Here is an 18,094-nt window from a genome sequence, read left to right on the forward strand (position 1 = left end):
GAGGAGCCTATATAGAAGAGAGGAATGTATGGCCCCGGTAATAAAACACCCTCGCCTCCTTCTGTATGTCTGGGACGTCCTAACTTGGATAACTTCCTTAACTGGAGCTTAAATCATGTTATGCAACGGCCCCACGCCCACCCCAATGGGTCCCTGTTGCAAAATGACCACGTGAAATGCTACACAAAAAAAAATAAACCCCAGTTTGCTTCGCTTCCCAGCTTTGGTGTTGGTAGATGAATGGCTCGCTGTGGGGTTCTCACTCTGGTATTATTCCCCATCATTCAAATACTCCCAACTACACTGCAGGGACGTGGAAACCAGCTGACAGCTGCCCACAATGTGCAGATACCGCTGAGTCAACAAATGCAACCATAAAAGCTTATAAAATAAACATGTTCTGTAATTTTCTCAACACATGTGTCCGGTGTAGACATTGCATATTAAACCCTACCAGAGAAGAGAACCGGAGCTTTTACCAGAAGTGAGAGGGAACCCCTATTTAGCAGCAGGCTCTGATTTCATTCCCAGAAATCCCGCTCCTCGCCCCCATCCAGTAGCTGGGAGGAAAAACTCAGCCCGCGGGGCGATAAAGAGTCGAGCACTATTGTGTCACCTCTGGGGGTTAAACACAGCAGAGATATGGAGCAGGTCCCTCAGAGACGAGGTCTGTGAAGGTCATGATCATACCAGCGCAGCTTGACTCATGTAAGTGATCCTGCTCGACGTCAGAAGACAGCAGAGCTGGTTTTATCCAAGCTCTCAGTCAGGTTAAAACCTCTGCCCAAATGAGCCACTAATAAAAATATGTAAGCAGCATGTTTCTCAGATCATCTTCCAGCTTTCTTAAATCCTCCCCCTGGAAGGATTACGGGATCGGTCAAAAGTGTATCCCATCATGCCTCGGGTCAGCCAGCTGGCTGTTCCAAGAGCTACAAAAAAATCTTTATGATCTCAAAAGAACAAAGTACACTTATTAGATTAATATATTTACGATCAGCGAGTGGCAGGGGATTTCCAAATTTGTGACAGGTGTTTGCGAGTATTGATAACAAAACGAGCTTTTGGACAAAAACAAACCTGGCCTGTTTTCCACAGTTTGAAAGATTCATGCGAGGTTTTCTGGTTGAGATTTATGTAGTGCAGTAACTGAGAGCAGGCAGGAGGCAGGCACGTTGCACACATGGCCAAAAGCTGCCCCGAGTTACATGCTGTAGAGCTATTGGCAGCAACTGGGCCTCAACAAACCACTCGACACTCACCCCACAGTCTCAAGCATTTTACTGTACAATTAAAAACCTTGTGGCCTGTGTTTTACTACAGAACCAATCTCTCCCTGTCTCTCTGTGCGTCTTTGCTAACTTTCTCCCCTTAACATAAGTTCCTTTTAAGTAACATAAGTAAACATGATAAGCGATGTGGAGCATTTAACCCGTTGTGCCCTAGTAAAGCTGCACTGTGGCCTATAAATCAGACATGCTGGGAATATGTCTGGTCATGCCCTCACAGTGACTCAGCATCCACTATCTATCTGTCCGTCACCTCGTCCCTCCCTTCTCACTTTATTGTCTGTGCTACATAAACCTGGGCCGTGACCAAGTGCATGAAGTTCAGTGGCCTTTCTTGGCTATTGCACAACCATCACCTGTACATAACCCAGTTCTTTCAACGTATGGCTGCCTAAAGATCCAAGCACTGATATAACAACTAAAGCCAGCTGTGGAAGACGTTTTCAGATCCTTTAATGAAGTAGCCATACTACACTGTAAAAATACTCCATTTCAAGTAAAAGTCCTGCACTGAAATTTTTACTTCAGCAAAATGTACTTAAAGTTTTTATTATTAGATTAGTGATGCATTAACGTGTAAGTCTTATTTGAATGTTGTTGCTAGCTGCAGTGGAGCTAATTTTACCAGTTTTTGGTGGTTTGATTTACTATACAACAATGCATTGTGTCTTATGTGCTCAAGTTTTTACTATCACTCTCTGCAAAGTAGCAAGTAACTATAGCTGTCAGATTAATGTAGTGGAGTGAAAAGTTAATATTTCCCTCTGAAATGTAGTGAGGTACACAAATTTAAGTAAAGTATTCAAGTAAAGCTATTACAGGAAAAAAGCTTTTCAAAGTTGTATTTATTCTCACTTTCCACTGATTCTGATCCCTGTGCAGAAACTGCCATGATGTGAGTGTGAAGGACAGATGCTCAGTGGTGAATGTTGACATGATGCTTTATGTTTCATATGTTTCAGAGAAATGTGCTCATTGATAAAAAAAAATATGCATTTCTGTCTGGTGCAGAAGAAACACATTTTCTTCCATGTTGCATAGTGGAAGTTAATTAATTTTTCCAAGTCAGTCTGGCCTCGAAACACTGTTGCTTCAGAAAACAAACAGTGATGAGTTATTTGCCAACAGTTGAGCATTAATATTATAAAGAAAAACGACCCGTCAGCAACCAAAGCATTTTTTCAGCAGATTGATTGAGGCCATATCAAACAGTCTGCATGATAATGGCTGCCGTGATAAGGTCTGACCCTGTGGTACCCTGGTACACTAATCCACCTTCATGGCACATATTCAGGTTTCCATGGGGAGCTCTTTCCACTTCACCGCGCACGGCCCGATGTTTTTTCCACTGCACGAAGCGAGGATATCTCACGTCTTTTTACTTATTCACTTATCTAATCTGTACACAGAAAAAAACACACTCAAATACAAAATGTTGCAGTTTAGCAGATACGGTATCTTGGGAAAGTGGAAATTGTTATGATTATTTGGGAGATATGAGGATAGGGGGTCGTAATCAAGACCTACATATCAAGATCAAGACTTTTACGTATAACAGTAATAGTTGCTGCTGCGTCTCTGAGATACCGTGACAGCCCAATGCAAAATGCAATAATTAAAAACAACATAAGACATGCATACATTTATCTCACTGAGCATCACAACCGAAGATAACCTATGCACAGTGAGCTGTACAGTCAGATCTGTAACCCTGCACTGACTCTTCTCTAATCTTTCCACAAATGGTATCAGTCAACAAACCTAATACACAAACAAAGCAATGAATAACACTGAGCTGGTCTGTCGTGAGCTTTATGTACTAAAAGGCTTTCAGGCGCTTTTAAGGTGTTCACACATGTACACTGCCGTAAGCCACCGTGCCCGAACACACAGATAATCAAATGTTACACCCAGGAACATCCCAGGAAAAGCAGTACACAAGCATATGGTTAAATACTGACGAAACTCCCGCAAACACACACACACAGGCGCACTTACGTCACCTGGATATTCTATGAGGAAATCTTAATTGCATGTAGTGTCAGCCAGGATGCATGAGTGGCAACATTTGGATCTGCTTTGACTCTTGTTAGGAGGTCAAACACCTCTTAGCTTTGTTGTGGATATTTTTGCAGCAATTACCCACTTTTAGGAAAACACAAGTGTTCAAGAATAGCAGGTTTGGTTGTATTATAATTCAACATCCAGGATGGAGAAGTTTTAACCTCCATGTGCCAGTTACCCACAATTCAGTCTCACTGGCTGTGGCCTGCTGGCAGCTGCAGCCTCCTGGCAGCTGGTTCCTTCTGCTCAGCACAGGGTTAATTATATCCAGCTTCACTGCCCAGCACAGAGACGCACTTTTAGCTCTTGAAAATCACAGCAGCAGTGATGTCGACAGCAGCCCTGACCGTGAGTCACCTGTTTTGCTTCACTTCTGCTCTGGTCAGGGCAGCGAGCGATGAGGAGAAGACTTGTGAGAGTGTGACACACAGCAGCACACATGACAGCAGGGCCAAACGTGGCCCGCTTAAGAGGAACGAGCTCGATGATTCACAGAGTGGACGACAGCTGGAGGAGGTAAATTGGTAGCAGGTTATTTCTTTTGAAGAGCTGGAATTTATTAGTTTTAAGTGAAAGAGGTGGCTTTCCCGGCTGTTCTCTTACTGTACGTTGCTCATGCGTTTCAAGAAAAGAGAAGGTGTCAACAAGGTAAAAGTGTCACATTAGACAATGAAGTTTGGTCTAGGCTGAGTCGATATAAAAAGTCTGTCTGATCTAGCACCTAAACCTCCACCTTTTTGATTAAAATACATCCTCTTGTTCTAAAATCCAGCTGTAATGCAGGCCACTCACCCCCACATACTGGGTGGCCTCCTCTGTCTTTGTGCCACACCAGTTGGGGTTAAAGAGCATGACACACTCCAGCAAGCGAATAATCACCTGCAGCCTGAGGGGACTCAAATAACCAACATGGCAACACTGCTGGTGCCTTTACTGCTGTGTTGTTAAACTCATTTTCACATTTCTCCTCTTCTGCAAACAGTTTTTAGTCTTATAGGCGATGGAGGGCCATGGTCAAAATGCAACACAGCTGCTGAGGCAGTGATGCTTTTGCTTTTTTCCTTCTGTGACACACTGAGCCAAAAGTCTGACCATCTGTTTTATGTTAGCTTAAGATATACAGGTTGCTATACTGACATGCCTCAGCAAGGCCTCTTTTGAAGTCAAATGAGGTAATAGATGCATAAAAAGTCTTAAGAAATCCATTAAGGTTATCATATTTCATGACAAATGTGTTTTGTTGTGCAAGGTCTGTGCCTTGCAGCCATGACATCCTTTGTCTGAATCCAGCCAGAGCTGTAGCTTCAGCCATCCTTTTCTTCCTGTTTCCTACTTTTTCATCTGTCAACCCTTCTAAAAACATTAAGTTTTAAATTGTTATGAAATAAAAAAAGAAGTGTACTGAAATTGCATCCAAACCTTAAAGCAACGTTCTCACTTTCCTGCACACAGTGGTGACAGCTGAGTGCAGTCAGACTCCATCCGTCCAGATCACTGGCCTTCAGGATATTTTTCTTCAGTTTTCAATTTCAATAATTACAGGGGGGAAAAAAATGACTTCTTAAAAAGTAAAACCCTGGGCACAGAATAAACATCATGCCAATGCCAAGGAAACAATTCACCACACTCTGAAAAATGATATTCTGTTTTGCGTGGCTATTTACAAGAGGGGAAAAAATCTCTAAGCCACAGTCCAAAAGTCGTAATCTTTTTAGGGTGAGAGTGCATCTCTGGGCTGATGCGGAGAGGATACATGCCTCTTTTTTCAGTAATCTCTCCTCCAGGTTTGGGTCAGCTGTTGTCCGCAATGTGTATATCTGGCGACCCCCCCCCCCAAACACACACACACATACACCCTTTGCATTGCTGGATCTTTGGTCAACATACATCTCTTCATTTTTTCCGTGAGGCAGCTGTCAGAATGGATGAACCTATACTGATGAAGCAAACTGAACATAATAATTTGTCTGTTTTAATTCATCATATTTTAAATAAAGTCAACACATGGTTTGGCTATGCAATTAGTGAGCCTTTGCATGGCAAGTCTATATATTTTTAATTGTGGAAATTTTGAAAAAAAAAAACCTTGAGGGGAAAAAAACAGCCCAAATAAACAAAACTGATGATTTTTATTGACCAAATGTTACAGTTCCACTGTCACATCCTACAAAATACAAACAAGTTTGTTCATACAAGCACTGCTTGTACTTGTTTACACAACCTATGGGTCCTGATGCAGACTGATAAATGAGCGACCCACTGACTATGGCAAAGTGGTTCTGCACAAACTCACAACCTATGTACAGCTTCAACGCTCGATTACAAAAAAAATAAATAAAACATCAAAAGGCCTTTCTTTTAATGGTTTTTTCATGTTACTAAATTGTCATCTGACTAGGCTGTAATCTGTATTCACATGCTGCCCCCTAGTGGCACAAACTAACTCCTGCCCTTTACTCTCACAACAAATGTGTTCTCCACCGTCACAGAGGGTGAAGTTTCATGCTCTCAGAAGAGGAAAAGGTCACAGCCGTGAAAATGACCGCTTGCCCTGCATGTGAAGAGGCCTCATACACATTCCTAAAACATAGACAGTCCATAAGTCGAGCCTGTGCTGTAACCACCAACACACTCAGGCAAATACAAAGCAGATACTCAATCGTAATGAAAGCATCCCATTAGATCATATTAATATGAAACGGTGTGTCAGAAATAAATACTGCAATCCAAGCCCTGGTGGGTAGCAGCAAATTTGATTTTGATTGAAATTAAATTCATGGTTTTGACATCGAACAAATGAGATAAAGCAACAAAGTGTATGTATGTGGAGGAACTACTTCTGAAAATTCTACACATTTCAGGGAGTTAGTATCCAGTCGTACATGAGAAATATCTGCACAGACAGTGATACACCTAACAAAAAGATAAAGGTATTTACCATTTAGTCTAAGAGCAGCAGATGTTCAAGACATGCAGAACTGATCACAAAATATAGCAAAACACTTGGTATGCAAACATTAATAATTAAATAAAAACTGCACCTTGTCCTCCCTCCTCAAACTCTGATGGCTAATTCATGTAAATACTGTCGAGCTGGATCCACCTGGTGACGCTGGGATGATGTAAATCTACATGACGGGAAAATGACATAAGGCTAACTCTTGAGTTGATAATCCTGAAATGGCTCGCTGTCCAGAGCATGCCAGTTTAGTAAATCTAAACTTTTGTTTCTGCACTTCTTGCATCCACACTTGTACTGTGATTATTCCCAGATTTAAAAGACCTGTTTGCATAAGATATCAGCAGGAACTGAAAACACTGCGGCTGTGACGTATGGCTTGAGGCTCTGTGGAAGGTGTGGAGGCATGTTCTGGGTGTCTTCATAAAAAGGTGTTTAAAAAAATATTTCTATATTGTGCTTCCAAGTATTACTAAGATTTACCTCCATCCTGGAGGACATGTATAGTATAGCAGGACATTGTTGATAAAACTCACATATAAACCCTCCAGGTAACGCTTAATCAACTCATCACAATGACATCTTGAGATACCACACGGCGACACACAGCATGACCACCACTATGAAAACGTTTCTTTGTAGACAAAAACATTGCCAGTGATGAGTGCACTACGACTCCTTCTGTTCTCTTATAAGTGTACTCAGGGTAGCGGGATGAAGCCAATGTCTGGTGCGTCGCCCAGAATCAAGGTGGTACGGCTCAGCGACGGGGAGGGAGAAGCCAGACGGAAGGCTGGGTTGATGGAGTGCAGCGAGTCCCTCTTGCTGCTTCTGCTGAACAGGGGACAAGGAGTGGCCATGGGGTGGGGGGCGTGCTGTCGTGAGCAGCCAGCTGAGGGTGAAGCGTCGGTGGAAGGTGCTGCCGTGCTGGAAACCTCCAGGCCCAGAGGGGTGGTCTTTGGGGTGCCAGGGGGGCACAGGCCATGAAAGTCGAAGGAGTGGACCATCCTCTCCAGCACGTCCTTGGTGCTCTGAGTGCACTGCGTGAGGAGGGAAAACATAGAGATGTTAAGAAAAAAGGAGAAATGGGCTCATCATCAGTTTGTGTTATGAGAGGCTGAACAGTAAAAACAGGACAAGCACGTATAGAAGTTCTGCAATGTGATTTAAAATGATTAGAACTCATCAAGCACAGTGAACGCAATGATAGCACCGATGACAGCGTGGTCAAAAGATTCAAATGGAGGAGCATGGAAGAAGTGAGTTAGATGCAGACAATGCAACATGGGTAAAGTGTGTGTGGAGAAGCGGCTTCTTCCTGTGTTTCTCTGGCTCTGATAAAAGTAGAAAGGGAGATATACAGCTTATGCAGACTTGCTTGCGCCACCATGCATTCACAATAACGCCCAAGACACACAAGAAAAAACATCTAATCTAAGTACAGAGAGGACAAGAGTGAGACCATCAGCCTTCAAACACGAGCTCCTTCCACACACCGAGCGAGTGAGCAGATGTTAATGACAAGAGAATGAATGGTAGTGAAGCATGCACAGTCACAAGTAAGGCAGCACACCCATCCACACCAATCACTAGATCTGACCGCGCTTTGGTTTATGCAAAAAAAATGAAATATCTTAGAAAGGAAAATAACTGTTAAGATGACAGCGTTTCCAAACCTAAACACAAACTATGTTATGAAAAAAAGACACAGTGAATGGCAAGAGATGTTGTGATTGGTTTCACGTTCAACCCTACTCTTACCATCAACCGTCTACATGCAGCAGTGCCTTTCAGGCTGTGCAGGACAAAGCAAAATCCTGACAGTTCTCCTCCTAGCAGGGTGGAATGGATACAACACAGCACTGAGTGTCAGATCTTTCACCTAGCAATTAAGTTACAGGCATGTTCATAACAAATAAACTCCAACTGTTCACTAAAGAATAAACACCTTAAAATCAGCTGTCAAAAATGAAGAGGCAAAGTAAACTCAAAACAGAGACTGAAATCCCAAAATAAAAAAAATATTTATTTAACACATAAAAGAACATTTTTAAGGTAAAAATAGAAGATTTAAGAAAATATGCCGCAGACATTTGATATGCTGACCATATTGAGTGACAAATGTATTGAAGACACGTGACTGTGATAAAGTGCTGATAAATCAAATACAAATAATGATCTAATACCATTTGCATGTCCTACTAAAAGGCATTAATTATTTCCTTTGTGTGCATACACCTTCACCACAACATACAGTCAAACCCATTAGTATAGTAACAAGGAGGTAGATACAGCAACAAGTTGAATTCCTAAAAGTGTAAGCAAACATAAATACAAGTCAAATATCAAACGGTGCAGCAATTAACGTGTTTACTGTCCCACAGCACCAAATGACAATAATGTATCTGCAGCAGTCTGACGGGGTAACTCAGCAACTCAACAATGACCTTAACATATGGGTACATGTCTGGCTGTAAAAACTCCCGCCCACTTTCTTGCATTTTTAACTGCTCAATGATGTCAAACAGTGTTACACGTGGTTTCCAAGACATTTTGTTCTGAAGAACAAATGACACAGCAGTATCATTTCAGCATGGTGCATGCTGCTAAATTTTGTCTTCAGTAGAGGTTTCTGTTGAATGTCAGCTCTCATTAGCTAACTTAATATGTCTATTGTGGATATTTGGCTTTATATTGTGTGTCCATTCCGAATGTAAGCCGAGCCCTGGTGATGTTGTTCCAGTCCAGTCAGAGACTACCTAACAGGCCATTCATCATTAAAAATACAATTCTGTTGTCATACACAAGACGTTTAAAATGTACAACCTACATAACACTGGGCACAGATTCAAAATACTGCGTGTTGACAACTCTACTTGAACGACTGAAGCTGGAAGTCTGGAGGATGAAGAAGTGGACACTCAGAGTGGAGAAGGCACATGGGGGGCGGGGCAGCCTAACAACAACACAGGAGCTATGGGACAGTCGGGACTTGGGACCACAAGCTGGTTCATCCTACCATGTGCGCGTCATTCTTGGCCGCAAAGGGAGGCAGCTCGATCTCCGAAGCAGCAGGGATTGCCTCGTCAAAAGGCAGGAAGCCTCTACGGTCAATCAGACTAGAGGACAGAACAGAGGATCATGTTACGATACACTTTAACATGGACTGTACGAGTACTGTAACTGATGCTTTTGTCAAGGAAATGTTCATGAAGCATTTTCACTGATATTGAAGAGAGGAAAATGTTTCTAGGCCCTGAGCTGTTAAGGTGATGAGTGAACTATAGAGAAAATTAAAGAAAAATGTCTCAGCTTGTGAAATGGGGACATCCTTACTCACCTTGGAGGCATGGGGCCACATAACGTTGCACAGCAGTTGGTTATAATACTGTTGTAACTGTACGGGTTCCCAGACTCCTCTGCCCCCCTTTTACTCGACCAGGAGCCCTTTATCTGCACAGTGAATACAAAAAGTAAGCAGTTAGCGGATTAAGTCTATTTTAACAATCATGAACTGTATCATACATAGGGGCACAAGTACTTACATCTTCATTTGTTGTGAGGTTGGAGGCCACTAAGTAAGTATGGAAGCCTGAGAGGCCCATAATAGACCATATGGAGAAGAAACAAATCACCAACTCCACCACAGTGCACAAGGAAGAGTCAAGGCATGATAATATCACAAATGACAGATTAAGCAATTAAAGCTGATCATTAAAAGCTATGACGCAGCTATGTCAACAAACTTTACTTAACACAAGGGTGATATCAATATGAACTCTGAAGCCAAGGTACCACAAATAGCACACACGTCACATCACGGCAGACCATTTTTCAATATCAGAATATAAATGTAAATAAAATGGAATTAATCAAGAAAAATACAAGTGCTTCTAAATTGTACCAAGGGCAAACTCTTCTTGCATCCATTCCACCACTGCAAATGTGTGATCAGATGTAAACAAAAAGGGCCCCTTTGTTGCTATTTGGAATAATTTATCTTTCTTTCCTACGTTCCAGGCAGTTACTTGCTGGTTTGCATTTGTTTCAACATGACTGAGATGTGTAATTCATCACAGTAAACATATCACAGATATAATCACAGAAGATTCATTGGTTTTTATAATAATAATGTCATGCGTACCACAAGGATATTAACCCACACCCTGTCTGTGAATAACAAATCAAACCCCTATGTAGTCATGCCGTCTATATTTGTCTGGCCACTGACATCATATCACAAGGACATGAGGCAGCAAACCTTCTCCTGGAAAGCCATCTGCCTAAAAGCACTGCTTTGCTGGATGCTAACGCTCTGATCCTATTAAGCGCTGGCTTAGGCTGAGGAGCAGCGGGGAATGACTTGTCAACAGTGTAACTTGTGTCATTTCTTGTGTTACATGAAAACAGTAGCAAACTTAAAAAGATCTCATCCATCTCATAAACAGGTTGATGTATGTGGAAACGTGGTGTGTACAAAGGATATCTGGCAGGGCTCTCTTGAATGGCTTGAACAAGGCTTTTACCTGCTTGACAACCTGGAGATAAAAAGACAAAATCAGAAACAATGTAATCTTAAAGTGGCTCTTGATAACATGACAGGAACATCACACACCTACATGTGCATTTGTGTCTTTATACGGAATGAGAATACTTACGCAGGGTAATGTGTGTGATGACACAGCCAAATATGAAAGATGTCAGGAAAGACAGAGAGATGATGAAGCTGTAGAAAAAGCGGTAATTGCGTTTGCCCACACAGTTGCCCACCCATGGGCAGTGGTGATCAAATCGTTCTGAGGGTGAAAAAACAGTACACATACCAGAGATTAGAGGCATGTTTATAGTACTTGTATAGTATAATAGTAGTAAGGCTTAATACCTAACATGTTGCATATTGAATTATTATAAAACACAGTCACTACCCCGCAATTAATATAGCATTTTTATCTATTTATGATTTTCCTGTTGCAGTTAAAGGACAGGTTCAGAATTTCTCAAGTCTGTCAGGTGTCCATAAGATCATTGAAACAGTTTTGGTTTACTGTAATCAGTCTTCCTGTTGATACCAGCCCATAAAGAGATCCTTTCCTAATGTGATTCCACAGTAAGTAATGGGGGGACTAAATCCAAAGGAATTCCAAAATTTAGCTAAAGTTAATGTGAGGCTTGGGGAGTCAGTTAGACTATAAACACAAAGACAGATTTTGTACTGAAAATACTGAAACTACTATACTGAAGAGATCTTTTAAAACTACTATACTGAAGAGATCTTTTAAACAGCCAGTATATAGAGGAGGAGTGGTACATATGTACATGTAGATATGGACATGTGAGTATTGTTTTATGGTTTTATCTTTTTGATATTGTTACATTTCAGCATCGTGCATTCAAGACACAGATCAGTGGGTTAATATAGGAAGCATGAAGCAAGCTAATGGAAACCCTCCAGAAGAGTGGTATGGTATGTTCCACTTGGCAATGATTTTAAGTTGATAAGTATAATTAGCGCAGTTGGGATAAGTGGCAACTTCCCGCCAAATCCTTACCCACGCAGTTGTCACACAGGCTGCAGTGGGAGGTCCGAGGAGGGCGGAACGTTTTACAAGTGAAGCAGTATTTGAGCTTCACCACCTGCTGGTTGATGAGGATCTCTTTGGTCCGCGGTGGGGGGCGATACGTAGAGGATCCTGATGTATCTTAAAATAGAAAAGTACGAGAGAGAGAGAGACTCACTAAGACTTGCACATTTGATCAAATCAGTTCACCCAAGAAGCAGTCAAATCATATAACAAAGGAATAAATGCACACAAAGAAAGCTATGTCTGGCTTTTGTGCTCTTTAACCGCAATACAGAGTAAGCTGCTTAGGTCTTGGTCTTCAGTTCAACGACAAACGCGTCCCTCAGAGATCCCCCATATGGCAAAGCTCTTTTACCCCATCTGTCCTACAGCAAGTATGCAATTCCAGGGTGTGCCTTACCTATCTGCTTCTCAATGTCTGCTGCTTCATCTGGGGTGGCCCTAGGTAAGATGCCTGGATCTGTAAAGCTGGTTCTCAGCAGGGAGATAACCGCAAACACAAAAAGCACCCCTCCAATCACAGGTATGAAGACGGTCAGATGCTCCACCAGGAATGGGCAACTGTAAAAGGAAAAGATGAGTTTGTTTCAGTCTGCCCGACTCAAAAACACCTTTAATCCCCACGTATTTTGTCATGAAACATCGTTTAAAACACAAAAAAATGAAGCCTAAGGAATTTACAACCTCCACATGAGTTAGCAACGACCTTTCGTGTTGCCTTCACGGCTCACTGGAAAGAAGCATAAGGAAAAGGACATTTCTAGTTACTCACTCGAATGCAAAGAAAAGGCCACAAGTGACAACAATAAGGCCCAGTGTCAGAGGAAGGACACCGCTCTGTCTGGCGAGCATGATCCGTCCATCGCAGAAAAACCTGTTCTTCCCTGGGAACACTTCCCATTTCCTCCGCGGCCGCTGCACGTTCTTCTCGGTGTGGTTCTGTGCGGACGAGGGCGACACCGACAGCGCTCTCGGGTCGATCTGCTGGTACTCGCAGTTCTTCATTGTGTAAACGGTACACAACACAGTATCGGAGGTAGCTAAAGGCACACACGTAGCTCTCTTTTCTCGGCGCGTTATCGAGAAACAGTACTCTCAAGACTCAGTCATTGTACATTGATATTTTTGCTTGTTCGGTTAGCATTCAGTTGCCCATCCTGAAAGCTAACGCTAGCTAGCTAGCTAGCGAACCAGCAGAGGCATTCGTCTCCGTAGCAGAGGTTTATGAGCTGAATCAGTTCCCGAGTTGACCCAAGGTTAACTACCATCTTTGGTAGTTAAATTAAAGCCATTCGTAAATATTAGTACTCATTTGGTTATATTAACTCGCCTTTTATGAAAATGTCAATACAAGTAGACGGGCTTTGGCTCAAGCTTCTTGCGGCAGTTCACATTTCCTTTTTTTTGCCGTTAGCCAATGTACGTCACGGTGATGATGTTGACGTATACAGGACTCAGCGCTGACTTGTAACGGCTCAAACATGTCAGTTATGCGAGGAGATGACTTGTAGATCAGCGGCAAACACCAGCGCATGATCACCAGTGATTATCTGTTTGGATTGACATAGGCAGCTCAAGGTGCGGGCGAGAGTTTACGTACACATGGTGGGTATTTTGTAGGCAGTATTTCATAGGCCCCCCATCATTTCCAATTAATGTGTGGTAATTTGATACATTCATAAATCATGCTCATCGGCTCAAAGAAGATGTGATACTGGGTACTACATACTGATACACTCCACTATTGAGAAAAGTCATAGTTTTAGTCTCATCTAAAATTCAGCTTTATCATTTTTTAAATTATTGGTTAGAGTTAGCATTTCTGCTAAACCTGATCCTTTGTGCTACGCATGCCAGGGATAGAGAAAAACATTACCATGAGGGCACCTGGGGACTGTTTCCAATCTTTGTTTAGGTCTGATGAGAAGACATGTTGGAGAAGTTGGAGTTTCTTTGACATTAACCTATGATGATGAGAGATGGTTCAGGAAGAGGAGGTTCAGCTCCTCCTGTCTGGACCCCAAACTGCAGCAGGGGTTGTAGCCAGTTCAGTGGTCTGTCCAGTCTGTCCACTGATCATGGTCGCTAACACGGATCACTGGTTGCTACCACTACTCTGTCAGGCCAGCACATTGCATTTTAGCAAACTGGCAAATAGATAGACCTCTGCAAATCCATATCACTGTTATCTGATCAGTTCTTTCTCAATACTCTTGTCACCAGCAAATTCCTTGTAATGTATGTTACTTGGCAATAAACAGTTTCTGATTCTGATTCTGACCTTTTGTTTATAACTCTGTAAAAGCTGGTTGCTTGCTCACAGCGTTCCATTATACATTTGCAATATTTTCAGTGATGTTTATTTATAAAATAATCCTTAATCATATCCACTGGACCTAAATGCAAGTGTTTGATATAAAGTGAGATCTACAGTCTGGTTTTACCACGTGTCTCTGCATGGACTGATTCTCCAGAGCATTAAGTAACCCTGACTTTTTTACCAACCAACCATCAACTGCTGGGGATGACGACTTAAGGGGCCACAGTGCACTTGACACCATGTACAGTGCTTTCTGGGCCTGTGATGCTTAACAGGTGACCTGCTCACTGTCTGATGTGATTGACTACAAGGCCATTGTTCTGTGTGCATGTCAGCTATGATATTATTTAGCGTGTTTCCAACCTTGTTGTGCTAGAAAGACTTGAGTTCATGACGCTTTTGGAACTGAGAGGGAAAGAAGTAGAGGTGTTCATCTGTTTCATTTGTGTTTGGTAACATAGCACAAGAATTTAGTAAATTCTGTCTAAGGGATGTGAAATTGCGTGGTAACTGTTCCAGTTTATTTTTTGCTTTGACTGCATGCTTGTTTAGAAACTGTGTACAAATTACCATGGGTCCAATTAAATTGTTTTTTTTTGTTTTCGTTTCTGTTTTTGTATTGTTTTTTCCATAAAGGATTCCCACAGAAAGTGTCCGGTGGTGCAGTCAGTTGTATCATGAGTAAGAGCAACCTCTCGTAGTTTTGGAGAGATGTCTGCAAGCATCAGTGGTAACAAGACTTGACATGTCGGTGCCAATTACAGTGCAGTGAAGGATTTGTTTTGTAAACCATGAAAGAAGACAAAAAACAGCTCACACACTGTGTAAAGAGAAAGAGAGAGAGGATTTTACATGTGAAAAAAACAATGTTATTCATTCATCCTTGTTTAGATTGATCAAATTTTGTTTAATTTTAAATTCAAGGCTAAACTTGCCAGTGCAACTTTGGCAGCCAATGTTCTTTACAACAAAACACAATACAGTTGTTTTACATTAATGTCTCAAAGACAAAGGATGACCTTTACATGAAAAAAAAAATGTAAATTGAGGATCCCTTTACTGCAACAAAATCTTAAATTTTTTTTTCATTCACATCCAAAAATCCCTAACCTGGAAGAATTCTTCCAAACATGCAGTGCAATATTAAACTGAGTAAATAAAATCCGATGCTTCAGCAAGAAATAGTACAACCATAGTCTTCCCAAGATTTACAACTAAAACAATGTTCAATAAAGTTTCAGGTATATTGTACATTTGAGTTTGTTCTGTTGCAAACACATTTAACGGAGATGTGCAAATCAAATGTGTTGACTATTGCATGAATAAATGGGCATCAAAAATGTAATCATGTCAGTAAGTTCCATGTAGGACTGGGCGACATAATTATAATATGAGGCAAAGTATTTTGACTTCTCTTCTTCTTCTGATTCGTTTACCCAAATAGAAGTTAGTGATTTCATTATCTTTTTCTAAATAAATGTGACATTGACAAAATGTTGCATTCATGAATACAATGATTTTCACGACAATTTCTTTGTAATGCTATTGCAATGAACAATTACTGGAATAACAAAAATGGACTAATGATGTACTGTAAAATCACCTGTGTGTGGATTTATATCAAAATATGGTATAGCCCAGTCCTACAAAGAAATACTGCATTTAAAGCTCAGAGTAATGTCTTAAGTCATGTCCATGGCAAGAAGTTGCAGTGCAGTGCGAGTCCCAGCACCCAGTAGGAGAGGAAGTACCCCAGGATGCTCTGTGTGGTAGGAGAACAGGTTGTAAAGTGTGGCAGCAGAGCAATGATGGGGTTTTGAGGTGTGTGCTTGCATCCATTTCTGGATGACTGTAGCTGTACATTGGGGTTCGATGTTTTCCTTCGATGGAGAAGTGGTTCATTGAGGAGGAGCAGATGAGCACTTATCCAGAAGGGCACGGGAGACGAGGAGGCCATGAATCTGGTTAGGACCTAGAAATGTAGATTAAAAATGGGAATAAGGAGAAATTAACAGTTAGTTCCTTGCACCCAGACAGATTAACTGTTCCACAAGAAGGTGATTATGTAATTTACTTACCTGCACATGCATGCACAATGTTCCAAACACCAGGAGTACTGTCGAATGTACAACATACACAAACACTCTGGGGTTGAACAATCCTGGTGTGGGTTTGTCAAGCCCTTTGCTTGCACCGGTCTCCCATAGTCCGAGTCTCAAGCACAGTTCTGGATTAGCTTGAAAATATGCATAAACTGCCATTATGCCGAGGGTAGCCATAGGTAGAGCCAGAATAAAGTTCGGCATCTGCTTCAGCTCAAAGTAGCGGAGGAAGCCCACATCCCAATACACATCCTGGATGTGAGAATAAAGCAGGGGGAGGGGTCTCATGCACCAGAGGGGTGGTGGACCATTTTCATCTGGAACACGGTAGCCCTTCCGTTCACCCAGCGACAGAAGAGCATGGGGGATCCGTTCCAAGGAGACGGATGGTGTGCAAAACGTCCTATACCCATAGTACTGGAAAGCACAGAAGGGAAGGGCAATAGTTGCAGTTCCCAAGAGGGAGGTGAGCAGGAGACGGATGATGACCCAAATATAGTGGAAGACTTTGCTGTGGCCTTTTGTTGTTGTTCGATACACACGAATTTGGGAAATAGCGTGCAGTGATGGAAGATACAGTAGAAATCCTATGTTAACCAGTCCATTGGATCGTGCTGCAGTGGCTATGCTGAGCGCCAGGCAGGCTCGGAAGGTGAATCCTTTCTCCAGGAGGAACAGACCGCCGAATGTGAGCGCAGCAAACAGGCTCTCCGAGTACCCAGCGGTCATGAAAACATTGGCAGGTGTGATGCAGTAGAGCAAGCTGGAGAGCAGAGCGAGGCGTCTGTCCTGAAGAACTATTCGACTAAGCGCATGCAAGGCGACCACACTCAGCAGGAAGAGGGCACTGTTCCCCAGAGCCACAGCCACCAGCAAACGCCCCCTCACACTCAGCCAGCTGCTCAGGGGCCACAGCAGAGTCTCTGCCAGGCCTCGAAGGATGACGGGGAAGAGGGGGAAGAAAGCAAAGTTGTGCTCGTAAAGGTATCCTCTCTCAGCAATGAAGAGGTAATGCTCGGCGTCCCAGTGAGAGAGGCCACCCAACAACCACTCCACTGCACAGTCCAAGTACAGAGGCTCCTCTGTCCGTGGGGGCCTGAACGCATCGGCATCATGGTCAGGGATGGCAGCATTCAAGACAGCCTGAGGAGAAATGTTTTACAATGTTGAAATAAATCCTGCCATCATTAACAGAGTTTGGCTGTACAGAGAAACAAACCACACAGTGGACAGTTACTTTATCTGTGACCTACTTAACACATACAGTAAGTATTCCCCTGGGCACTATTCATTAGCGACCACACAGAAACATAATTACCAAGGTGACTTAAACATCAGGGGGAATGAAGGTTATAAACTAACATTATAGCTATAAACTGGGGGGAGCTAGATTAGCACATTGTCAGATTCACAACATCCAACTTGCCTAAAATTTACCTGTAAAAAGAGTGACAGGCCTCTGGTAACTGTGGCAAACTCCAGAACTGCTCTGACATCCATGGTCATTGGTGTGACGGACAAAATCTAAACAAGCCGGTTATGACAGGCCCGAGCATTGTCGCTGCTACGAGGCAGTCACTGTCGGGTTCGTCATGTTTTCTACAAAACATAGCTAGCGACTGAACACTATTCGGTAAATAAGATTGTGAGAGTTTCGCGTTTTCATTGGTTTGACAAATTTGGGAGAAGGCAAACACAAATGTATATCCACCCGTCTTCCAGCAGTGTTTGTTTTCGCTCAGGTGCAATCTTTGTCTTCACATCCTCCTCCTGCAGCA

The 18,094-nt window shown here is 42.4% G+C and overlaps 2 protein-coding genes across 2 annotated transcripts; both read right to left on the reverse strand.

Moving 5' to 3' along the window:
• Positions 1-7,013: 7,013 nt before the first annotated feature.
• On the reverse strand, positions 7,014-12,899 carry zdhhc18a (zinc finger DHHC-type palmitoyltransferase 18a). The gene is made up of 9 exons (XM_070911708.1): positions 12,667-12,899; positions 12,295-12,455; positions 11,862-12,011; positions 10,971-11,108; positions 10,799-10,850; positions 9,858-9,960; positions 9,653-9,765; positions 9,332-9,431; positions 7,014-7,352 (listed from the first exon to the last, which is right to left on the reverse strand). Exons 1-9 carry the CDS (start codon positions 12,897-12,899, stop codon positions 7,014-7,016), a joined length of 1,389 nt encoding a protein of 462 aa, XP_070767809.1.
• Positions 12,900-15,861: 2,962 nt separating this feature from the next.
• pigv (phosphatidylinositol glycan anchor biosynthesis, class V) lies at positions 15,862-17,833 on the reverse strand. Its single transcript, XM_070912609.1, has 3 exons — positions 17,754-17,833; positions 16,293-17,459; positions 15,862-16,186 (listed from the first exon to the last, which is right to left on the reverse strand). Exons 1-3 carry the CDS (start codon positions 17,820-17,822, stop codon positions 15,902-15,904), a joined length of 1,521 nt encoding a protein of 506 aa, XP_070768710.1. The 5' UTR covers positions 17,823-17,833; the 3' UTR covers positions 15,862-15,901.
• Between the last annotated feature and the right edge of the window lie 261 nt (positions 17,834-18,094).

The sequence above is a fragment of the Enoplosus armatus genome, chromosome 9 (assembly GCF_043641665.1).
Source record: "Enoplosus armatus isolate fEnoArm2 chromosome 9, fEnoArm2.hap1, whole genome shotgun sequence".
Lineage (NCBI taxonomy): Eukaryota > Metazoa > Chordata > Actinopteri > Centrarchiformes > Enoplosidae > Enoplosus > Enoplosus armatus.